We start from the raw sequence: 25,996 nt of genomic DNA, 5'->3' as shown, positions 1-25,996 counted from the left end.
AAATGACCACAAATAGTGCTGCTTACATAGTCTGAAAACTTTCTTCATAGGGCCAATTAAAATCCTATTACATATCAACTGCCTCATGACTGTTTACCTCAAATTTTCTACACTGAATATTTCTGCGCACCGTGTACTTTGGCACTGCCGGCGTTAGTCCCCACCCGGAATGAGATAAGGCAGTCTGGAATCCCAGTTTGTGCCTTCCCCTCTTCTGCTCACAACCTAGTGCACAACTATGCAGCTCCGAGATAAATTCTGGGCACACAAACACTTCAGCAAGGTGATCCAGGGGGACCTGGTAGGCACACCTGGATCTCCCCCCCCACCCCCACAAAATAAGCAGGCCCTCGGAAGGAGAGTGCTGATAGTTTCATGCCTCCACAGCCCTTCCCATTGGGCTACTTCTGGACAAGAGGCATCTGTGAGACTCAGTGGTTTCAGATTTCTAGATCTTCCTGCTCATTCTTTCCAGATTTTCTGAGCACTAAACATCCTGTAATGCCCTTGTTTTCTGTGCTTCTTTCTCAGGATGCTTAGGGCTGAGGGCTGCACAGGCACCTCGCAGTCCCCTCCTCTGCCTAGGGTTTTGGTTGGAGTTGGTGGTTTTAGCAATCTCTATTTTGGTGCTTTAAAAAAATCTAATATCAAGACCATGTTACTTTTCTTGAGGCTCAGACTATAATTAGTTAATAGATACTTGGACCCTATTAATTCTAAACTGGGTTAGACAAGATAATAAAAGTGGCCAATAGCTACAGGAAAGAGAAAAACAGACTGAAATTTCAAAGTAATTATAGCATATACATTTTCTTTCTTTCTTTTTTAGATTTTTATTTATTTATTTCTAGACAGAGGGGAAGGGCGGGAGAGAGGGAGAGAAACATCAATGTGTGGTTGCATCTTGTGCACCCCCACTGGGGACCTGGCCCTCAATCCAGGCTTGTGCCCCAACTGGGAATTGAACTGGTGACCCTCTGGTTCACAGGACCATACCCAATCCACTAAGCTACACCAGCCAGGAGCAAATGCATTTTCTAAATGCTGTATTCCACTAGATATTAAAATTTGGAACTTGTATGGAGAAGAGTGACAGAGATGAAGGCATGAAAAATTTTGATCTATGATTTTCAAGCTTTTTCGACTATGACCTAAGATATACATATTGGATTATAACTACATAGTTCTATACAGGTAAACAAATGTTTTATAATAGAATACTTAACTTTACTACATGTTACAGATTCTGATATTTTCTCCTTGCTACTTCATTTTTTTAAATTCTAACTATTTTATTTCTTTACAACTTAATTTTCTTTTTTTTAAATGTTGAAAGCTATTTTAAAGATTTTATTTATTTATTTATTTATTTATTTTTAGAGAGGGAAGGGAGGGAGAGAGAGGGAGAGAGAGAGAGAGAGAAACATCAATGTGCGGTTGCTGGGGGTCATGGCCTGCAACCCAGGCATGTACCCTGGCTAGGAATCGAACCTGCGACACTTTGGTTCGCAGCCCGCGCTCAATCCACTGAGCTATGCCAGCCGGGGCCTACTTCATTTTTTAAAGATACTGGTCACATTGTGGAAAGCACTGATTTAGAAAATCAATCATTCCTAAGTGTTCTTTGTGCATAGCACACTTCCAAATGTTAGCATTTTAGTCAATCTATCAGAAAGAATTAAAGGACTCAGAATGACAGAGTTGTCGGTGACCATTATAACACAATCTCCATTATAGTTTATGTCCTACAGGCTCAATAAAAGCTTCTCCTACTCACCGCACTGTTTCCTAGCTTGCTGCTCAGCAGCTACTTGAAGAGTCTAGGATTGCCCTCTTTTCTTATAAGGCCCAGTCCTCACTTGTTGCGGAAGCACCTGTTGACCTTTTGGCACAGGCTAGACCCCACAATCCTCTGACTTGAAGGCTGGGTCCCTCTCTTCCCCTTGTCATGAAACCCAGATGCTAAGATCCACATACCTTATAGTGAACATACAAAAACCTAGTGTAGTTTACATTCGCAATAATAAACTGCATGCACTGATCACCAGTTGCCAGCTCCCCTGAGGGAAGCTCCTGGTAGACTAATGTACTAGGGCATACTATGTAAAAACTCCTCGAGAAACACACTGCTAATGAGTTTAGAAGTCACTGAAATACACTCCTTTTAGGAAACATTCTTTTTAAACCACTTTCCAAAGAGTCAGTCAACATCCCAGCATCCCAACCATGGTGCAGACCATAACTCCATCCTTTTATTTTACCCCCAGTCGCCCATCAAAGGAAAGTCGAGTAACTTATATTACTTCATAAATTGCCTTGTCATTATTTCTAAAATCAGTGCTCACACTTCAACACGAGACTGTTATTTAACAACTCATCCCGTGTTTCAAAATGGCCTGATTTTTAGCTACCTTTGTAAAAGAACTGAAATTCAAATACACTCTCAAACACATGCCCATTTTACTTGCAGCTGCCCAGCTGGCCAGAGCCGGCTACAACCCCATCCGGAGTAAGGGTCTGAGGCCCACACTGCAGAGACAAGAGCCAGGAAGCAGCCCAGTCCTCATGGGTCATAAGGAGGGGCTTGTGATCACATGAGAAATCCTGACACTGTGCTGGGACTTGGCTCCCTGGCCGACTGTGTTTGTTTTGGTTATGCATATTGCAGCCCCCTTTCATGGGGTGGGGTAAGGGTGTACAATGTAATGGGACAGAAAAACTCAGGGCTAGAAGTTTATTTTCTGATGGAAGGTCCTGGCTTTGCTACACTAGGACAAAGAGGGCAAAACACTTAACCCCCTTAGATCTACTTCCCTTGTCTGTCATCTAGCTGATGACCTCAGAGAGATCCTATGAGGTTAAAATGAACATGCTTTTATAAGTAGATAGCACTATTAAAACAGAGGCACCACTAATGTGAGTCAGTCCACAGCATCTATCAAGAACCTGCTTTGCGTGAGACAATATCCTTTCTTTAAAGTGGTTCATCTGGAGAAGGGAAATAAAAGATGCAAAACAATAATACAGAAGTCACATAGTTCATAATTAATTGCTATATAAGTACAGATCCCTATGATGAGACAGGGGCCTTGGAAAGCTCTATAAGAAGGGCCTGCAAGGACAGACAGCATCTGGCTAGGCAGGTCAGGGATATGCATGGTAAAGCTGCAGAGACTGGGGAAGCACACGCAGAAGCCTTTAGTGGGAGGCTGAGCGTGGGCCATAGTAGGCAGTAGGCTCACTGCCATGCAAAGCCTGCTGGGAGTGCTGCCCCTGCTGAGAAGCTGGCCATGCCCATGTTCCCTTCTCAGCTGTCCTTGTGCCCCATGGCTCCACCATCCTCATTTGTTACGGTGGATTGCCCCAGACTTTGGTTCCAAAAGAAGTCACAGATAGCCTGTCGGGGAGGCAGCTGCTGCCTACGGCACGAAAGCCCTACAGCCCAGGAGAGTGACTCTTGGACCCAATCAGACCTTCTCCCCAAGGGAGAGACAGAAAGGTGCACCAACAACATAGGAAACTTGTTGCATACTAAAGGAAGCCTCGAGGCAGTTGAAGCTATGACCAAGCAGGAGCCTAGAGAGGACAAGGGGGAGAAAGGATAATTTCCACAGAGCAGAGACAGAGCAGAGCTGGGTCTCCAGCAGGGTGGAGATGCCTGCTATATAGACGGGGCCACTCCGGGACTCTGGTTCCTTCTGCAATGACCTCCCAGGTCCTCACTGGCAGGCTCTGAACAATATGCTGGTTTCCTGGCTTCCTTCGTCTCTGTGCACCCTTTCCTAAGCTCGCTTCCTCAACCAGGGCATGGGTTCTTCTCAATCCTGGCCGCATAACAGACTCACCTGTGCAGCTTCTTAAAAACACAGATTATCGACCTCACCCAGAGCTTGTGAATCAGAATTCCTGGGGGTGGGGCCAGAATACCTGTGGTTTTCCTAAATTGGCAGCTGATTCCAATGTTCTGCTGCAGCAGAGCACTGAATCAAGTCAAGTGTGTGAACCTCAATGATTAAAAATCACGCTTCTTTTTCTTACTCTTACATAAAATTATATTGATCTGGAAAAAGCAAATTTCACACCAACCTAGCAAGCCTTCTACTTCTGAGTTCCTGTTTAACAACATGTTATTACCCCTGGGATCTACGAAGCACTGTACAGCCATGTTTTGAGGGCTTGCTGTGAGTCAGGCACCGTAGCAAGCTCTGCTCCACGCGTCGGCTCGTTTAACCAGTCGGCAGAGCAGACGTCAATCGCCCCCATCTCAGAGATGAGGAAACACACATTGAGGCAGGTTACAACCTGTCTGGTAAAGGCTAACACAAGGACTTAAACTCAGAACTGACTTGGTCATTCCATTGTGCTCTCAGGAGGTTTGTTTGATCCTCAAGATGATTCCCTATGGCAGGGCAGGGATGATCAGGTCCCCGCTTTAGAGATGAGGAGACAGGTTCTGAGAGATTATTTTATCAAACGACACCACCTAAACCCCAGCAGCCGAGCAAACGGCACCTTTCCACAAGCCCTGGCTATTCCAAAACGGTGGCTGGGAAATGGAAGATATTCCATTTGGGGAAAAGGATTATTGAACACACTCATTCCCCGCCCCCAATCACTGTGGTTAGACTTAACCCAGTATGTGAACAATTATCCTGAAAATGGAAATCTTAAAAATGGAAGAAGCTATCTTCTTTCCTTTGCTGTGTATCAATGATTTCCCACCTTCCAAGGTATGGACCCCACTATAATGTCAAATAGTTTCATAGATCCTAAACAAAAGCAGACCAGTAAAGCTCAGGGTGTTCAGCTGATAATTAGCACAACTGCTAATTACAATGTATAGATTCACTTAAATGCATGGCTTAATTCAGAGTAGCCTATAGTCATCTTTTCTCAATTACAACATCTGTATACTTTTAAACGACAGCATTTTGCACTCTATTAAAAATGCAAAAAAAGAAGAAAAAGCCACAGAAGAAATCATGACAGTGCCCAATGAATTGAAAGTCTTTGTGCCCCATTGTAAATAACATTCAGCCTCTTGCAGATATTTCTGAATTATAATAATATTTGTAGATTATCATAGATGCTTAAAGAACTGTAGCCACCCAAATACATACCAACCTTTTCCATACAGGGCACAGAATTCTTTTTTTTTAATTTCACTGCAATCACAGAGTCACAGTGAAGAGGCTTACCCAGAAATGATGACAGCAAGACTAGGAGTGTGTTGGTGTCTTCATCTCCAAAACACGACGAAGCATTAGTCATATTTTCACTGAAGTTCCATAATGTTTTGCAGACCAAGCAGGCCAGCTGCCAATCAGTAGGACCAAAATCTCTTAGACACTCTACTAACCTGAGTTAATAAAAGTCAAGTTAACAAGGTATTAGGTCAGAATCTCTTTAACGTTTATATTTTAGCACAATAATGATTATCAGTAATATTTAATATGTATTGTGTGTAATTTAGTGATTATTTAAAATATGTTCATATCTGCAAATTGAAATAGCTACAAAGTGGCAGTAATCTACTTCTGAGATATTTTAAGTGCAGTGGAATCTAAGTCCCCTTTTCAGTCCTAACTTGGCTCTTCCAGATGTTCAAACACTTCTACCTGGAGGAATGGCGAGAGGGGCCTAAACTCCCTGGAAAACTGTGTCCTCCAAATCCTGAGAGTTGGAACACCACACCTTGAAACTTACTTTTTAATGCCGCCTCCTTCTTTTAGGATGACACGCTTGTCCTTATCCACAGTGAGATTTAGGAGAACGCCACAGGCAGAAAAGCAAATATCCTGATGCCCAGCATCCAGCAGCGCAATCATGAACTTGTGTACTGGGAGGGTAGAGAACAGACGCAGACCACTAAAGCTCGGGTTCTCAGCTGTACCTTATGCCCCTTTATTGAAGGGGAAAGGGCAAAGGGGAAATGGGGAGTGGCTTGCAAAACGGAAGTCCCTACTAGGGGATTTAACCTATCCTCCTTAAGTAAGGCATTACCCACTGCCCTGCAGTGGGTTCCCCAGCACCCACCACATCCAGAACCCAATACCCACCCTCCAGGTCCCTGTCCCCAGATATTGCTGTATCTGACCCAGAAAGCAGCTCCCTCTCCAGGACAGTGGTGGAGTCCCTGCTGGTGGAAAGGAGGAAACAATGGACGTCCAGTCACACAGGTGATGTTCATTTCTAACATCCCAAGGGCCTTTCAGAACCTCCAGCAGCAATTTTATCTACATACACAGCCCTGGGGGAGGGCTCCTGATGAGATCTTCCCTGAAGTCTTCCAGGGCCACAGAAGTCTCGGTCAGAACACTGGAAACGGGCCTGTGGCAAGGCAGGACTTCCTGGGTAGGGGGCATCTCAGTGGGGACAGGCTCCCTGCCTCTGGGAACCAGTTTCCCCGACTCCTAGGAAATAGAACTCTGTCTTGTTTTCAATCCCGGATCAGGGGCTGGGCAAAGAGTTGTGGGAGAAGGGATAGCCCTGTGCTCTGCCTCCTCCCGTTTTCCTGCACACCTGAAGGGTAGCCACCCCGTTCTGACCTTGGCCCTGTTGATGGATTCGACAGCGTGGCAAAGGCTGCATCACATATATGTATTTTTAAGAGTCTAGAGAATGTACACCAAAATGTGAAGTTATTTCTGAGGTAGGGAGATGATGGGCGATGGTGTGATGCTGCTTTGTTTTTTTCTCTCTGTATTATCTAAATGTTTGATCATGAACATGGATGATTAGGTATTTGTGGACAAAAAAGGGGTGCTGTAATAAATCGTAAATTCCTAACTGGGTGGGCCATGGTGGGTGGTCACACCCCAGCTCTAGACCTTCTTCATGAAAACAAGCCCTGTCTGTTGTTCTTGTGCATCTAGGTCAACACACCTCGGCGATGCCAGAAGTAATACCTCTCAAAGGGGCAACGTTCTTAAGAAAGCTCAGAATCCTGCAACCCTAACCCCACCTTGCCTTCTCCCACCCTCATGTAATTCTTCTTACATTCCCTCCTTAATTTCAAATGCGGAAGAAGAACTGCAAAACTGATATTCTTAGGAGCATTTGAGATCTTGTTCCCCAGTGTATGCCATCAGTTTGGCCCAAATAAACTTGTAAGCCTCCTCTGTAGGTTTGGACATTTCTTACATCAACATATTTTTAGTTATTATTCTTACATGAAATATTTGAGACATATCAAGGGTGGTTACTATAAAACTCTTGTGTACCTGCCACCCAGTTTAAGAAATAAGACATTACATATCTAATTTTATATCTGGGCATTCCTTTCCCTCCAAAGATAACTTCTGTCTTAAATGTGGAGTTTGTCAATTGCAAATACTATTTATACCTTACAACATGACTGCATGAGTGCATTACACAGACAGTACCCAAGACTGTTTTGCATATTTTAAAACTTACCTTAAGGGCATCATTCTGTGTATATGCCCCTATCACTAACATTTCTGCTCCTAGATTATAAGTGTTTGAGTTTGAACCATGAACCTCTAGTTCATTTACTTTCATTGCTGTGTGCAGAACATATTGTGGCATGAATATACCACAATGTATTTATCCTCTTGCCTGTTGATGGGTTTTTAAGTTGTTTCCACTTTTTTGCTATTACAAGCAGTACAGTAATGAACATTCTAGTACATGAAGTAGCATGTCTCTTGAGTCCGTTCCCATGGGTAGAAATGAGAGTATGGATAACTTGTCCTTGTCTGTCTGTCTGTCTGTCTGTCTCTCCCCTCACCGCCCCCCCCCCCCGCCCCATCTTGGAACTCAGAAGACTGCTCACGAGGGAGTGGGAACACGGAGAACACTGCCGAGTCCGTCTTGGCATCCTCTGCTGACAGCCTTACGTACGGAAGGAACAGAATGTTAGGCACTTACTCATCCCAAAGCGGAAACAAGTGTCACATTGTCATGACCCAAGCTCCGAGACCGCTTCGTGTTTATTGGCAAGAAGTGCATGTTTATGAATGTAAGTGTCATTCACTCACCATTCTTCTCCACAATGAAATCGCAGATGTCATGGTCCTGGGAGAGATTTCCAAAAACACGTACAGCCTCCAGGATTCCATCCATGTTATTACTCATGAGAAGCTTTAAAAGCACTGGGTTGGGTGACCGGAGGGGGGCGGGGAATCAGTGAATTGAAGCTTTGATTTTAAGGCTATTAGAAACCAATACCATCAGTTAAATAAATACTAATACTGCTAATTCAAAAATTAAAAATGATAACAAAATACAAACTTCAGGGGACTTCAGTAAGAACTAAGAAGCCAAGCTTTCCCCATATTCTAATTTTTCAGAACCAAATCAGGCTCTTAGATTTTTTCCAGGAAATCAGAAAATATGAATGCTTCTAGTACTATGTTTAGTTAATAAAACCAAAACCTTAACTGGACATGCATCTACCCAAACCCAACTCTAAACCTTACATTCAGCAATATGTAGCTTTTTGTTTTGAATTACGGAATTCTTCACTTGGTAGTAAGATAAGTTGTTGATTGTTACTGTCGTATTGATCACCAGCTCCTCACAATCATCGATTGACTTGTATTCTGAAACAAAGGAAGGGTGTCACGGACTCACGGAAGGGCTAGAAGCAAGGCCATCCTAACTGCAGCAACAATCCCAGCTGTGGCAGGGGTGAGCTGCTGTCCTGGGCAAGGTCTGGTCAAGGGCAGTGCCTGCCCTTGCTGTTTGCTGCTTTATTTCCAGGACTCTTCCTGCAGGAAGTGCATCAAATGCAGGGGACCCCTTCTGCCCAGGGCTTAGAACACTCTGAGCTCCATCCTCACAGCCAGGGGCTCTGGAAACATAGGGCTGATCTTGGCCCTGGGTCTGTAGTAAAGCAGAGGTGCTAAACACACCAGTGAGCCCACCCGTCTCTAATGCTCTCTGGCTTGCCCAGCCCCTAAACACGCAGCATCTGGTCGCTTCCCACCTACTCTGCTACCATCTGTCCCGTCCCCTCACTAGTTTCTCTTCATCCACCTCTTCCCTCCCGAGTCCATCTCAGCATGGTGAGCCTTCAAAAGTTAGTCGGATAATGTCATTGGTCTCACTTGGCTCTCCGGCCGTCCCTGGGCTGCCCCGGTCCTGACCTCTCTGGCCTCATTCGGTGCTCCAACCCTCAGGCCCCCAAGGCCAGCCACACTGGTCTTTGTACTCTTTTTGAACTTGTCAGCATGACCCTTCCTGGGAATGTTTGCCCTGCTAACCCCTCTGTCTGGAATATATTCTTTTTCCGGTTATCTGCTTGGCTCGCTCCCCATGTGCTTCGGGTTGTTGCTCAGATGACACCTGGTTGGACAGACTTTCCGTAGTCACCCCATGAGAAGCGGCACCTATTACTCTCTCTCCCCCTTACTCCACTTCAATTTTCCCCATAGAACATGTGACCATTTGACTTGTATGTTTAAAGTATGTATGTCTTCTAGCCCTAAAAATGTGAATTCCACGAGGACTGGTGATTCGTCTGTTTTATTCATTGCTGCTTTCCCAGCACCTTGAGCAGCATCTGACACAAAGAGGGGCTCAGTAAATAGTTGCTGAATACAAGAATAGGTGAGTGAAGGAAGGAAGGAAGGAAGGAAGAAAGGAAGGAAGAAAGGAAGGGAAGGAGGGAGGGAGGGAGGAAGAAGGAACCCTTTAGCTTACACGCAGGACCTTCAGTAATTCTGTCTCTGCTTTCCGCTCAGCCTCCAGACTTGTCTGGCCACAGTGCAGAGAAGAGCAGATGTGAGGATGCCAGTGAGGAGCCTCCTGTGGTATTCAGGTGGCAAATAATGTAGCTTAGGCTTCAGTGATGGTGGAGATGGAGCAGGTGGATGGACTGAAAAACTATTTGGGAAAAACTATTTGGGGAGAAAAATGGACAGTATGTGGTGAAGGCTGGATTGGGGGATAAGAAGGAGGAATCACCCAGCATGATTCCTGGGTCTCTAGATTACATTATTGGACAAACAGTGATCACATTCTCTGATTCAAGGTCATGAGAAGAGGCTCCAGTTGGGAGAAAGGTCATGAGTTGCTTCTGAAGTGCCCACACTGGGTGAGGAGTAAGGCAGTTGGATGCATGGTCTGGCAGTCAGAGGAAAATTCATACTGGTAACACTGAACTAGTTATGGCAAATTGAATGAGCATCTGCCTCTCACCTCTGACCCTGCATCCCCCGCCCCCTCGTAACTGTCCCGAGCCTGGGAGGGAGCCACCTCAGCACCAGCACATACCTTGGGCCCTTGCTTGGTTAAGGTGCAAGATCGCAGCAGGTGGACCCTGAGTATGCAAGTGGCAGCTGGCAGACCCAGTGAGGCAGCGATTGTGGAGCAGGGCAGAGCGTGCAACCCAGGATTCCAGAGAAGGGACTGAGGTCCCAGGAGAACGGAGCTACCGCCATTGTTCCCTCCCGCCCCCACACCCGTCCCCACATACAATGTCACAATCTAGCAACTGAGGTGCCCAGCCCTGGTGAACACCTAAGGATCCACCTCTCACCATAACAGGAGCGACCAGACCAAAAAATAAAAAGAGAGATGGCTCAAACAGAAGAACAAATCAATGCCCCAGAACTCATCCTTTTAAGTGACCGAGAGAGAGAGCCAACCTATCAGATGCACAGTTCAAAACAATGGTGATCAGGAAGCTCACAGAATTGGTTGATTTTGGTCGCAAATTAGATGAACAAATGCAGGGTACGATAATAGATATGAAGAAAAATGCACAGGGAACCAATAGTGATGGGAAGACAACTGGGACTCAAAACAATAGAGTGGACCAGAAGGAAGAAAGAAACAACCAAACAGGAAAGAATGGAGAAATAAGAATTCAAAAAAATGAGGAGAAGCTTAGGAACCTCCAGGCATCTTGAAATGTTCCAACATCCAAATTATAGGGGTACCAAAAGGGGAAGAGGAAAAGCAACAGATTGAAAACGTATTTGAACAAATAATGAAGGAGAATTTCCCCATTCTGACAAAGGAAATAGACTTCCAGGAAGTCCAGGAAGCTCAGAGAGTCCCAAAGAAGTTGGACCCAAGAAGAAACACACCAAGGCACATCATAATTACATTAGCCAAGCTAAAAAGGAAGGAGAGAATCCTAGAAGCAGCAAGAGACAAGGGGACAGTCACCTACAAAGGAGTTCCCATCAGACTGTCAGCTGATTTCTTAAAAGAGGCTTTGCAGGCAAGAAGGGGCTGGAAAGAAGTGTTCCAGGTCATGAAAGACAAGGGCCTACATCCCAGATTGCTCTATCCAGCAAAGCTTTCATTTAGAATGGAAGGGCAGATAAAGTGCTTCTCAGATAAGGTCAAGTTAAAGGAGTTCATCATCACCAAGCCCTTATTTTATGAAATGTCAAAGGGACTTATCTAAGAAAAGAAGATTTAAAAAAACATGTATAGTAAAAGGACAGCAAACTCACAATTATTAACAACCACACCTAAAGCAAAACCAAAAGAAACTAAGCAAACAACTAGAACAGGAACAGAACCATAGAAATGGAGATCACATGGAGGGTTATCAACAGGGGAGTGGGAGGAGGAGAGAGGGGGAAAAGGTACAGAGAATAAGTAGCATAGACTGTAGGTTGAAAATAGGGGGAGGGTAAGAATAGTATGAGAAATGTAGAAGCTAAAGAACTTATAAGTATGACACATGGACATGAACTAAAGGGGGGGATGTGGGTGGGAGAGAGTATGCATGGTGGAGGGGCATGAAGGGGGGAAATGGGACAACTGTAATATCATAATCAATAAAATATATTAAAAAATAAAAATTTAAAAAAGTAAAAAGATTAAATACACTTTAATACATGGACTAACCATGGAAAAATTGGGGATTTTAAACTCTTTGTGGTTATGTTGGCTGATTTCTGGTAACTTATCACTATATTTTTTAAATATTACAATATAATTCACATATCACAATATTCACTCTCTTAAAGTGTACATACAATTCAATGGATTCTAGTAATAATATTGCTATGTGTTCATTTTTTAGAAATCTGGATTACTTTTGAGGCAGTTCTGAACAGAGGAGGGATGTTCTTTCATAGGGCTGAGGCGTCTCATTAAAGTGAGCCGATTGTACTAATAAATCCCTCAGCACACCCAACCTCAGCACTGCCCCTGGCTGCAGGGCGCAGCTGCCGCCTGCATCCACTGCAGCCCACTGGGCCGAGGGTCTTACCCAGAGTGACGAGGAGCAGGCCCACTATATATGGGTTGGCAGCCATGGCCTGCCCAATGCCCGGGTGGATGGCCAAGTTGGCGAGCACGCGGGTCAGCTTGATGAGCACATCCTCCACCTGGGCCTGTGGTTTCTGTGCCTCGGGCTGCACATCTCCTTCACCAGCTCGCCTCCTGGGATGCAGATCCAGTGTGTAAAACGTGCGGAATAATGACAGCAGAGTGGGGATGCTCCCTTCCTCTTTGAAAAACTGTTCACGAGCCTGGTTATTTTTCGCTGTCAGGTTGCCAAGAATGAAAACAATACGAACGACTAAGTCCTGAAATAAATGGGAGACGACGAGTTACAATTGCACAGCGGCTGGGACAAATTGTTGGAAAGAGCGCCGTATTTATTCATGATTTAATTAATAGTAACATTGGAACATGTCTGGCTTCAACTAACTTGTACGGGATTTGATTCCCAAGGCTGGGGCAGATCGGCAGAGGCACTAGAGCGTTTGGCAGCACTGAAAGGAGACAAACTGATTGATGCCGTTAGAAGGTCTATTAACTTCAGATCCTTCATCTGAAATTCTGGCCAGCATTTTCTGTTTTTGTTTTTTTTTGTTTTGTTTTTTTTCCGGAGATCAACTAATGGAGTGGGATATCGATATGAAGAATAATGTATTACACAAATCTAAGCTTTCATGCTAACAGGTTTCTAGAGCATCAGAATCTTTTCCTGCAAGTCCACCTCTTGCGGAAGCACTGTGTTTCTAGACACCAGGCAATAGATAATGGCTAGTCAGATTGTTTTGACAGCAGGGTTTCTCGGCCTGGGCCCCACTGATGTTAGGGGCTGGATAACTCTTTGCTGGGGACATGGGCACCTTGCGTTCAACAGCATTCCTGGCCTCTTGTGCTAGGTGCCAGTAGCAGCTGCCCAGACGCCACAGCCAAACATGTTTAAATGACCCCTTGGGACAATCCCCCCCCCCATTGAGAACTACTGCCTGGTGTCTGTACAGCACTTTAATGTGGAACTGTGCTTGTCTTTCTTGACCTGGGTACACGCGTGACACCTTTATAACTATTTGCTACCTGGTACATATGTGTGCCATGAACTTTTCTGTATATATGATATATTTCACAACCAATAAGTAAATGTTCCTAAAATCTCTAAAGTGTGAACATTTTACAACCAAACCAGACACAAAAACAACTATGTTCTTAATTCAACGACAGACATGTGAGCACAGCAGGCCTTACAAGCAGTGGGCGAAGAAGTCCTGGGAGGGAGAAACTTTAAAGGAAAACTTAAGCCTGGCTACAACCGGCTTGGGTGCTAACACTTACTGTGGCTGGTGCTGTGCTATTTTAAAGAAAGGAACAGGTTTGGAAAAGTGCTGGGTCACACAGCCGGCAAGGGTGGAGTCAGGATTTGAACCTAGGATTACCCCGGCCTGGAGTCCTTTCTACACCCATGCCCTACTTTCCACAGGTTTGTCCTTTAATAATCTCCTCCTTGAACTTGCCTTCTTTCAGAACAGTTATGGAATTATCTCCTTTTGAAATGCAAATATGGCACCGGGAGGGATTCCAAAAAACCTTTGTTTATCAGGTTGGTAATTACCGGCAGCCTTCAGAAAAAGGGACAAAAGGCAAAGGGCTGGGCCTGTTTTCTCGAGGAGCCAGGTTCAGGTGGGACCCCGGGGGGTAGGAGCAGCGCAGAGGTGGTGTGTGGCAAGAGACAAGGAAGATCTAGGACAAAGTATAAGACTTTGGGGTTTGCCAATTCCAACTTGTTCCTGCTTGTTTTTTAAAAAAAGTTTTTCCTGGCCCTGGCTGCAAAGCAACGGGCTGCTGCTTGTGCAGCTGGAAACTATTTGCCAACATTAGGAAAGGATGGAGGCTGGGAGTCTGACACGGTGGCGAGAATGGCAGCTGGTCCCGGACAGAGCTCCCTGGGAAGAACCCCACTCAGCTCAGCGTGCAGCCAACTGCGGCAGCAGTCCGGTTGGGAGAGACCCCACCTGGGGAACCCCCACCCAGGGAGGGCTGGAGCTGGTCCTTACAGAACTCTTGAATGTGGGGCCTTGGGGGAATGTATTCTGAGGAAAGAGTAAAGATATGGAATACATAAAATGGAGTCACTGTATCTAAGATGATAAAATTATTAACATCATGAAGGTTGACTTCATTCTTGTTCTAAGTAGCCTGGGAACTTAAACTTTTAAAATCTTTCCAGTCCTGTGTCTACGTGTATGTCGGGAGAATGAATACACACATACACACACACACATATTCTGGAGATTATATATAATCAAAATCTCCAGATTACCTTCAAATGTCCCCTGGAAGACTCACACATCTAGGCCACTGGGCATCCATCATCCAGACTGATAACCGTCTGATGATAATCATCCTGGACCAATCCTAGGGCTCACAATGTAGGACTGATTTTTCCTAAGAATACACTTTTTACTTGGGACACTTTCCTTCTTCTTTGGAACACTCACAGGTTTTGCCTAGCTGTGTTCCCAGTTTGCAAACTCCAAGACCCTTTAATAAATCCTCATCATTTATTCCTTGCCAAAGCTTCCAGACTCTTTGTTTGACAACACACGTAAGCAAGTTCGAGACAAGGCGCTCTGAAGAGCCTCTAACCTACTTGAGAAGACAAGACTGAGGAGGAAGCCGGACACCAAAGGGGATTATGACTCCCAGCTTGAGGGCCAGGCAGTCCGGGTTCATGTTTGTTACTTTGTTTAGCTTCTCTGTGCCTCCATGAACTCATTGGGAAAATGCGGAAAATAATGTATTTTGAGATTGAAGCAAAACATACAAAGCACAAATTGTAGTGAATAATGATTCAGGCATTGTTCTGAACCTTTTTCATGCACTATCAAAAAACTCTTAATAGCATTAAATGAGGTGGGACGGGCCCTGTGGTCCTAGGAGAGTTTAGATAAGAGGATGCTCAATGAACAGTCAGTCTGTGTGTGGGGGTAGAGCAGCAACATCACCACAAATGGGTTTGAGTTCAACTTTGAAAATATGTGAAATGCACATATGTGGGGGTAGGAGGAGGGTTTGCAGGAGGAAAGAATACCCTAGGACAGTTCCTTTGCTGGTGCCTGGGGTCACCTTTTCTGCCCCCGATCACCAGAGGGTTCCCTGAAGAAGCTGAAGTCTGTGGGTCGGAAATCTAAAACAAGCACATCCAATTCCATTACAATACTTGAATTTCAGTTCATGTAAAACCAGCGATTGCTCCAAGTAACTCGGGACAGCTGAGGCTCCTCCCCGGGCTCTGGAAGGAAAGCATATCTCCAGCCTGGCCGTATCCAACAGAAAAGCAGACCGTTTTCCAACTAGCACAGGGATATTTCTGAGAAGTAGGCTCCTCAAAGGAAAATTCCATTTTATATTTGCTAAGTTGAAGAATAGGAGCTTTTTGCATAAGTGGTGATATATGATTTCTGATTAAAGACATTCTAAAAAATTTCTACCCTGAAAACTGTAATAATACTAGTAGTAGTAGCAACTAACGCATGGTGGCTTACGATGTGCCAAGCACTGATACATAAATTAACTGACTCAAAGTGATAACTCCAGTTCTTTAAACTGAACAAAGCTGTTCCCACTCCCTGAAGTCGGAGAGCAACTTCCCTCGTGCACTTGACAGTACTTATGTTGAACATTTTTGAACTTCATGCTGTTCCCAGGATTGTGCTCCTCTCTCACTTCCACAAAACATATCAAGTGAGGCAGGAAAGGCACTGCATGCGATTTTAAAGGACTTCTTAAAGAATTGTAAGTAGTTGTACTCTATTCACTAAATCACTACCGGAACTAATCAATATACTTCCTAAAATGTCTCTGCCATCTTTTGAAGAATGCTAGATCATTTTTAATCCATATATATACACTTATATATAAACATATATTGCTATATATATAAAAATTACAGCTGGCCTTCCACATTATAGTAGCTTCAGGTGTCCAGCACACTGCTTAGACATTTCTGTAACTTAGAAAGTTCCCCTGTGTTTGCTTTTTCTGGCAGTCTAACTCAGCGGGCACCTGAGGCCCTGTACCGCCTCCACCTCTTGTTGTTGACAAGTCAGGAGTATTTAGACCCTGGCTCCAGGTAAAAGTGGATCTCCATTCTTAGATGATCTTAGAGATCATCATTCTTAAAAAACAAACAAAAAAACAAACAAAAAAATGACCTCCAGCCACTGTCACATGTGGTCTAATCTAGTTAGAGTAAGTGCTGCTTTTCTTTGAACAATTTTCTCAGCCCCCTCCCACTGATAAGATTCTTTCATTTTAACATGCCTGTGAGTCCTAACGTGGCCTAGATAGATAGATACAGCTGATGTGGGGAGGCTTTAAGGCAGGAAGAGTTAACACTGCTAGAAAGCCTCTTTCCCTGCCTTCAGAGGGAAAAAGGAGGGGGTGGTTGCTGGCAGCGTTCACGCCAACTGCGGGATGGCACGCGAGATCCACGGATGGGGATGGCAGATTGCGCCGTCTGCGGCAACTCACTTCCAGCAACTGCTGTGCTCGCTGCTTCTGTCCTCTTTCCCAGGGTTGGCTAACGTTTGCTTCCTCCCTCCCCCTTCTCCAGTATATTCCCCAAGAATCAAGGGAGCACAGACTAGGCCAAAATAGGAGCAATCCCAAGGAGGTTGGCAGAAGTGGTGTTTCCTTATTCCCAAGCCAGCGCTTGTCTGGACTCATCTGGAGTCCCAACAGCGGAGGCTGAGCAGGGGGCGCTGCACGGCCCCCTCAGCTTGCCGTCAGTGGCCTCTGCACGGTGCAGACCCGCACTGGGACAGTATTATGGAGAGGTTATTATTGTTCCACAGCCACAATTCATCTCGAGTCTACAGAATATCATTTAATTAAAATCCTCTAAAGATTTGAAAAATTGGACAAAGGCCAAAATCACTGATTTGCAGAGACTAATTCCACAGCAGAAAACTCTTTCAATATGCAATTCTCTTTTGAGGTACAGATTCTCTCCTTCATTCTTAGACAAAATCTGAGAACCACATATAAATCAAGACTGCACTTTTATAGCATTTCTATTAAATTTAACACAAAGTTGCATATTCCTACCACAGCTCAGAAACAGCAAAATGAAGATGAATCGGGAGAGAGAATTTTTTTTTTAAAGGCAGTCTAGCCCTGACCAGTGTAGCTCAGCTGGTTGGGCGTTGTTCCGCAGCATGAAAGAAAGGTCACCAGTTCCATGCCCAGTCAGGGCACATGCCTACATGCCTGGGTTGCAGGCCCGGTCCTTCCCCCCACCCCCTCCCAGGCTGGGGTGTGTGTAGGAGGCAACCAACCAATCAATGTTTCTCCTTCAATGTTTTTCTCTCTCTCCCTCCCTTCTTCTCTCTCTAAGAATAAATAAATAAAATCTTAAAAAAAAAAAGAAGGCAGTCTAGTATAACCAGTTCCTATTGACTTTCTAATTTTGCTTTAAATGCAATCGGCCTAGCAACAGCAATGGCCAATCAGGGCCCAAACAGGTATACCTGCTCTAAGAAGCCTGACCTCAGCCGTGAGTTCCAGTTACAGCCTGTGGGATGTTCTCTGGTTTCACATATGCTGGCTCTAATGAGTAAGCATGTCATTCAGTCTGAATGAGCTCCTCATGCTGTAAGTAAAATTACTTTAACTGGAACAAAACAAAGAGGACACGGCTGAGCAGAATGGTCTAGGGAAGTCCAACCTGTGGCCTGCAAGCTGCTTGCAGCTCAGGATGGCTACGAATGCAGCCCAACTCAAAATTGTAAATTTACTTAAAATATTATGAGTTTTTTTTGTGATTACATGTTGCAATGTATTTAATATGTGGCCCAAAACAACTCTTCTTCTTCCAGTGTGGCCCAGAGATGCCAAAAGGTTGGACACCTCTGGCCCAACAGCAGTGGTAGGAGTTGTTAAATATTACTTTCCATATGAGAGACTGGCCAAAAGCCAATCAAAGAGATTTCCCCTACTCTGAGACCTGGAAACTGAGGCTTCAAGGGGCTCACTGACACCATTAGCCCATCTCCTCATTCCCAATGACCCTCACCTTCGAAATCTGCCAGACTTGGCCCTCGAGACACCTTTGATTCCTTCCTATCTCACTCCCCTCACCAACCAGTCACCAAGTTCCCTCCACTCTGTCATTTCAAAATCTCCCCCAACTACCCCCTTCCCATGCTCACTCCAGTTAATCTGTCCAGAGACTCTCGTCAGAGACCCTTGACAGGCTCCTCCCTGTGCGATCAACATTAACACCACTTCTTGAACCAGTTCTTACATCATCCCCTTGCTCAAAACATGCACTGCCTATTAAAAGTGAAAGCTAGTATCTAATGCACCGTCTGGCCCCACACGACCACTTCTGGATGACCTCACGCTACTACTCCCCACCCACGGCCAGCCGCAGTGAACATATTCTTCCCCGACTCCTACACCCCACCTATTGTTCCTTAAAATAACTGACTTGCAAACTGTTGACCATGGGGAGGGAACCACCTCATGCTGTCACCGAAAGAATAAACTATGTTTAGCGGACTTCACTTAGTAGAGAACTACTTGTAAGTAAACAAAAACATTCTAGAAAGATTTTCAAGAATGGGTTGAAATTGAAGGGGTTGCAAATGTGCTTAAAATTGGAAACTTCTCTTAACCAGAAAATTAAATTAATCACCATACTCTATATAAAACTTGGTTAAAAACTTCTTGTACAGTCTGGATTTGAGAGCTGAATCAGAATTTGGGATTTACAAAGTTTACCCAACTTCCCACCCTCGATCAAAACCCCAATATAAATTGAGCTTATAGGAGGCTAGAAGACCAGATAAATTTTACCAGACTGCACTACTGTAGAAATGCTAATTAACCCCAGATACTGAAAGTGGGTCAACAGTTTGCATGAGTGCTGAACCACATACAAGCATCTGAGACATTGGAGACTCAAAACCCAGAATCTAATAAAAAATCATTTAAAAGCCAGAGGAGATTATGCTTGACACCTCCATCCCTCTATCCATTCCATTGGCAATCATTTCCTGAGCATCCACTATATGTTTCTGAATGTGGTTATCACTCAAAGCACCAAGGCAATGCTAGAATTTCACTGTGTTCCATTCTTTAAGTCAGCAGACATAAATCAGGCATTTGGGATCTGTGCTGAGTGGGGGAAGCGCCAGTTCCACAAGGGCAAAGCAGCGGGAGCTGGAAAGAATGAACAAGCTGAGGGCTCATTGTGCTGCCCGCCCACCCGGTCAGGGGTGCAGACCAAGGCCAGCACTGAAAAAAAGGAGCAAGCTCAGCCAAAAGCTTTCGGCACCCACTGGGAATGTGCCTGCAGAGGGGCTGGGAAGAGAGCCACAGGGCACACTCCTGCCAGGCAGGAGGCAGAGGGCAAACCGGGAGCCAAGTTGCCATATAAAGGCGCCGGGGTTAGGGGTGGAGGGGCCTCCCTAACCAATCCACACTGGCCCCGAAGAGGATGGAGGGGAGAGAGAGGTCATGTTATCTCTGGACAGCTTCAAGACTGTGCTTGCATTTGAGATGCATGGCTAGAAAAATGGCAGATGTTTGTATGCGTTCGTCCTGCTCTGTCCAGACATTCCAGGTCTCGTTTTCAACACCATGGATGCCTAAGCACTCCAGATCAGATGGTGTTCACGTGGTTGGAGACAGCCACTTCAGAGGAAGTCTGAATGGAATGAGAGAGGCATGACATTCAAAGCAGTACAAGCAAGGGCATGTCCAGTGACTCCCAGACAGGGTTTGTGAGGGCTCTCATTATGGTCCTACATCTGGAAGTTATATTTCAACGCCCCTCCCCCCAAACTGACCATTCCTAATAGTGGAGATGTTATTCAGACAGTTACTCAATGCATACGAATGATGAGAATATAGATAAGGATTATTAATTTTTTCAGATGATGACCTTTGCAAAATATTGCCAGTCTTAAAAGTCACATTTGAGATCTTTTACCAGATATCCTGCCCAGTAGGTATTTACAAAAGAAATGGGAAAAAACCTTTTATGTTCTTTTGAAACACAAACCCAAACGTATTTTGCTGAGATGCTAAATGCAGCCACGCTGACGTCAGAGGCACCTCCCGAGGCAGGCTCTGCTTTGCAAGGCTGCTATCCACCCTGCTCATTCCTCTGTTACTAGGCCCATCTGTTTCACATTTGGTTTGTAACAAATGCAGTTTCCATCACGAAGTATACAATATGTGCTTATTTCTTAAATGAAATGTGTCATTGAATTGAATTTTGGTCAGCATTTTTAATAGATATTTTACTTAATGCTAAAGTTTAGTTTTCAAACTCTGTTAAGCCCACTGAAATGTTGTGTCTCCCTCTCACTTTGTGTGTGTGTGGAAACTGGAGTTATTAGCCGTACTGTGGATCTTGGACAAATTAACCTCACAGACACGAGCCAAAGATGTTCCCCTTGTGCTCCCTGAGGAAGCCCTTTGTTAGAGCTGGGAGGAGTGGATTCCTTTTCTCTGAGACTGTTGAAGAACCAGAAACCGCTGGCTCATCCCATGACTGTCCTATACAGACAGGGCCACGCCACTGTGCAGAGGGGGGTGTAAACCTGACCATGTTTTATTTTAAATAAACTAATGTTCCTCAAATTTACTTCTTGCAAACTTACAAAGTCCAAGCTTTCTCAAAGCAGGATATCTGCAGGGGTATTTTATGATTACTTTAAAATAAAAGTTGGTGGTTGTTTAACAAAGAAACAACTCATGGCTGGTCTGGCCAAGTTGAGGTTAATGAGTTCTCCCTTCAGCAGGCAGTTCTTAGGGTCCCAGAGGGGAGGCCCTGCGCTCACCTGTAGGGGAAATGGAGTCAGTCAGGCTCCCTTACCAGGCGGATAAGCAGTATTTCCATAGCCTTGAGGATGGGCCCGCATGCGCAGAATCATGCTTTGTTATGTAATATCTTTGTATCCTGCTGGCTTTGTGTGCATTTAGGATATAAGGGAGTCGGGACTTCCCGAGACGCAACACTCGGCTTCCCACCACACAACAAGGTGTGTGTGGGTTGCTCCACCCGTGAATAAAGGCATGTCTGGCATTCCCACGGCTCTGTGAATTTTCTTCCATCTTCCCAAATCCCAAGTGAACCTGCCCAGCCTTGAAAGGCTGCAAGACGTCACCACCCCCATGTAGTACACTCTGGCTTGTGCCTGAAGCCTCGTCATTTTGATGGTTATCAATCTGTTATCAGTGTTCTCAGTGGGTTTGGTCCCAGGACCACTTGTTCTGACAGAAGTCCAGAGGACAAAAGTCACAGACAAGTCTACAGCACCGTCCCATTTTCTCTAGCTAAGAAAGCACCCCTCAGCTGCTGCTGGTGCAAAAGGCAGAAGGCATGTGGTTGTCACCACTTACTGGGGAAACCTACACCAACCCTTGGCATCGCTTAGTTGGTTCCTACTTTACGAGATTCACTTTCAGCCACATGCCTGTAGAGAAGGACGACCCTGTGTGGCTGCTTTGGTTAATCACTTTAAAATCTCTTGCGGTGTTGTGGAAAACTCTCTGCTGTTAATATTGGAGAAAAATTCTTTTAAGGAACCACCTTAATTTATACCATAGGTTCCCAAACCTGCTGTTCATTTGAATCCCTGGAGGAGCCTCTTAAAAAATAGGTTCTTGGGCTCCATCCCAGACTTGAATCAGAATCTTCCAGGGAGGGGCCTGAGAACCTGTATTCTTAAATCTCCCCAGGTGATTGCAATGATGAGTCACTGATTTAAATCAAGAAAGAATTAGAAATCTCATCACCTTAATAGCTACTGTTTTTAATGATATCACTATATAAGAATAATCTTAATCTGTGATCCTTGTAAATAATTCTCACAACACAGATTATGTAGAAAATAAGTGAAAATCTCATAGACACAGATTTAAAAGACCCATCCTATATGCTGAAGTCAGACTTTACCTTGACAAAAATAAAGATACAAAATGTCAAAAAATGTTTACATGCTTACTTGGCTCCAAGCAAGATATCTGAATTCGTGGGCCTTGGGAGCAGCTGGCTACAGCTTCCTGCAAAACTCCACACCCAGTATTTGTCAGATATTTTATTTATTACTAGAGAGGGTTTCTTTCTTTCTTCCTTCCTTCCTTCCTTCCTTCCTACTTTCCTTTTTTCCTTTCTTTACGATTTTTTTTCTGTTCTTTGAAAATATAGTTAGCTATAAACATGATTTAATTGAAAAGTGAATCTCAGAAAAATGAAATCTCTGCTGGTTCCAAAAATGATCTTCAGGCTTTTACAACAGAGACAACACTAAATTCTTAGAACATGGATAAGGTACAAAGACTCTTTCTGACTGCTAGTCACTTGGTGGTTGCTGTGCATGTTAAGAGAATACAAAGCTTCTAAAGTCTATGTCTACGACCCATAGCTAGTGTTGCAGAAACATTTCCTGAAGCTGGAACAAAAATAGTTATAGGAAGTGATCATTCTATTTAAAAAGTTACTGGAGAGCTGATTTATGTTTCAAAGGTCAATTCCAACCTCAACTGTTCAAGTAAATCTCAGGTGTAACAAAGTTTTTAACCATGCCAGACTGCACTCACATCAGATCAGGGTGTGGAATTTCTGGAAATTACTTTTCTTTCTAGGAAGAGAAAAACAAAGGACCAGGGGGAATGAAAGAATTTTAAATCGATCACTTCTGTTTTGCTCTTGTGGAAGGCAGCCCACCAATGTGAAAAGTGTGGGGAAAAATTCTTTTTTCCTCCTCCAAACTAGGAAGAAAGTAAATATTTATGGAAGTACTAGAGTACTAGAAAAAAATATTTTATAATACTTTACAGACTTCAAAACATTTCACATACTTAAAATTCATTCTTTGAACACTTCTCATGAGCCTACTATGTCAAGTATCATCTCAGGTTCATCAAGACAGGGCTGCGCCCCTGAGGAGCCCCAGGGGTGGATGAGGCAGCTGGACGAGTGATAACCGTTTGTAGAATCACAAAAGAAATATGTATTTGTAAAGACCTATGGGAACTTTGGGTTAATGATTTTAGGAAGTAGTGCGAACACATAACAACTTCCTTGTAGTCTGAACAATTTCCCTGCTCTCCTAAAACAGTTTGGTTTTGAGGAAAATATAAACTATGTATCTATTTCTCTTACTGAAAAAGATACTATGTATCTATTTCACCTTACTATTAAAGATGGTTCAAAGATGGTTCAATATTCTCTAATATATGTAGAAGACAGTAATTTTAGGAAAGTCAACAACATGATCCTCATACAAATATGAAATTAACATATTTAAAAATTATTTATCTCATTAATGAAAAATCCAATACAATGATAAAGTTGGTTCCAAGAACAACCAGAGAACTGGGTGTTTACCAGCACTGAAAAGAATGTTGGGATAAGATTACTAGATTAGATACACACCTGGCTGATAGTCTACAGCAGCGACTTTCAACTGGTGGTCTGCAAGAATTTTTAAAACATATAATATACCTGACTACTTAGTTGGGGACACTGACCTCTTTTTCCTTAGATTGTCAAATTAAAAAATGACAACAGTCAATACAACAATAGCTGTCCAGTGTGAATGAATCAAAAGTATACCTATTTGTTGTCAGACTGGCAAAAAATACATATTTTTGTGTATGTCATAGAATTTTAGTAATTAGTTTATGTGTTCCATGAGATGTAAAAGGTTGAAAATTGTTGGCCTACAGGGCAATAAAATCATAACTTTTGAGGTTATCTTGTCTACCAGAGAAAAATCTACAAGCTAACGTGTAACTTCACAGAGTCTGGGTTCCAGTCGAGCAGTAAATAGCAAGTTTAAACACAGATGCATTCTCCTAGAGAATTAAGCCCTGCCCATCAAACAGTGCCCCAGCTTGACTTTGTCAGGACGTGCAGCCTCCCACACCACACCTCATTTCTAAGTTTTGGATAATATTTCTTTTCTTCTTTTTTTAATCCTCACCTGAGGATATATTTATTGATTTTTTTAAGAGAGAGAGAGAGAGAAAGGGAGAGAGAGACATTGCTGTGAGAGGAAAGCACGATCAGTTGCCTCCCAGGTCAACAGCCTGCCCAGGGACAGAGCCCGCAGCCTTCTGGTGCACAGGACGACGCTCCAACCGACTGCCAGGGCTGGAGATCACAGACATACTGTTTGGATCCCTCGTGCTGCGTATACCAGCTAGGTGAACTAGCTACATTAAAGTCTTTAAAATCATGTGCTGATGAGGGAGGAACTGACTGGTCCTGAAAGGTTTCACAGAGAAGTGACATGAGAGGTACATCTCTGAAATATAACCTGGCTTTTGAGGATGAGAAGTGACAAGAGGAATTTCATCTGAGTCCCCTAGGCCCTTCTCACTAGGGGCCTATTCATATTCAATTTTATTTTAGACTTTTTAGGTGCTACTTTTAACAAGTTTGGTTATGATGTTTGCCTACTAATTGCAAGCAAAGACGTAATTGCCAAAGGCAGGTAACCATTACCAAAGGCAGAGGTAACAACCATTAGAAGGGGAAGAGAGAAGTGTACAAAAAGGAGACAAAAACATTGAAAGAACCTCATCAATAGGCCCTGCTCCCAGGGTGGACGACGAGCCTCTAGAGCATCAAGATGAGACTAAATCATTTTTAATAACTTTTGAGATATATTTATAATATGGTTGAATATGATTTTCACCACAATGATTGAAATAAGTTTGGTGACTAAGGGGGTACATTATGCATTTTCTTGATGGTTCTGAATAAACAGCATATCACTATATATAGTTTGCGAGGTGAACTTTATTCTTTGGACCAAAATAATTTCAATAGAAACACAAAATTGTAATGTGAATCGATAGAGAAAATATGTCTCTTACACACCAATTTTGCTTTACAGATAACTATTGGGCCAATAGTTATCGGCAATAGATAACTAAGGAGAAAAGTAGTTCAATGAGAAGTGTGATACAAATGTATGCCAATTAGATTTCAAGCCATTTAGCCTCTGGAACCAGAAAAAGCCTACCTTCACCACACTGACATCTCACATGTCTTGTCTTGGCAAGACACCAGAATTTGTGTGTGTTTATTAGACACGGCTGTCACCTGAGCTACAATCAGAGAAACAGTGTCTGTTAGGGATGCCATAAGGCTACTTGTCAGTACTCAGCTGATGGGTTTTCCTTCTTTTTAAAAAATTATAGGTTATGACAACTTGAAATCAAACTGTTACAAACAAGGGTTTTCTTTCATCTATACTTGAACATTCTAGTGCAGAGTAAAGAGGTCCTCTCCCACTATGGTCATTAAGCCATGCATGATCAAAATGTCAGAGCAAAAAGGAATGATAATGCTAAAATAAAATTACAATGAAAATCCATGAAGTAAACCCATAAAATAAAATTACAAAATAAAATCCACAACTAAATCATTTCTATGTAATCTAAAATAATTCTTTTAATGCTATATGAAACTATCTTTTCTACCATTTTAATTTTTTCCTTAAAAAAGAAAACCAGTGGGAGTGCCTAAGCTTTCCATGGGGTCAGTTCACTTGCCCAAAGATTTCAGTTCTGACAAGATATTACACCAAAATCTAAATTAGTGATGCTTAATAGATACTTACATTAACAGCAAACTGTGAATACTTTAAGGTAGCTTAATCAAAATTCATTTTTTGGAACTTCTAGCCAACATGGAGGCATAGGGAGACGCACCGTACCTCCACACACAACCAAGATTGGAACAACAACAATTTAGAGGCAGAAT

General features: G+C 43.5%; 1 protein-coding gene across 2 annotated transcripts in view; it reads right to left on the bottom strand.

The window, feature by feature from the left end:
• The window catches only part of ARMC2 (armadillo repeat containing 2), a 104,419-nt gene that overhangs the window by 1,295 nt on the left and 77,128 nt on the right, over positions 1 to 25,996 (bottom strand). For both annotated transcript variants that reach the window (XM_036024545.1, XM_028510012.2), the window contains 5 exons: positions 12,200 to 12,518; positions 8,442 to 8,564; positions 8,001 to 8,114; positions 5,707 to 5,839; positions 5,199 to 5,359 (listed from right to left, as the gene is read on the bottom strand). In XM_036024545.1, coding sequence (XP_035880438.1) covers positions 5,199 to 5,359; positions 5,707 to 5,839; positions 8,001 to 8,114; positions 8,442 to 8,564; positions 12,200 to 12,518 — 850 coding nt within the window. The remainder of the gene's footprint in view (positions 1 to 5,198; positions 5,360 to 5,706; positions 5,840 to 8,000; positions 8,115 to 8,441; positions 8,565 to 12,199; positions 12,519 to 25,996) is intronic.

This window comes from Phyllostomus discolor, chromosome 4 (assembly GCF_004126475.2).
Source record: "Phyllostomus discolor isolate MPI-MPIP mPhyDis1 chromosome 4, mPhyDis1.pri.v3, whole genome shotgun sequence".
Taxonomy (NCBI): Eukaryota; Metazoa; Chordata; class Mammalia; order Chiroptera; family Phyllostomidae; genus Phyllostomus; species Phyllostomus discolor.
The sequence above is the reverse complement of the archived record's forward strand: the minus strand, read 5'-3'. Positions and strand labels throughout refer to the sequence as shown.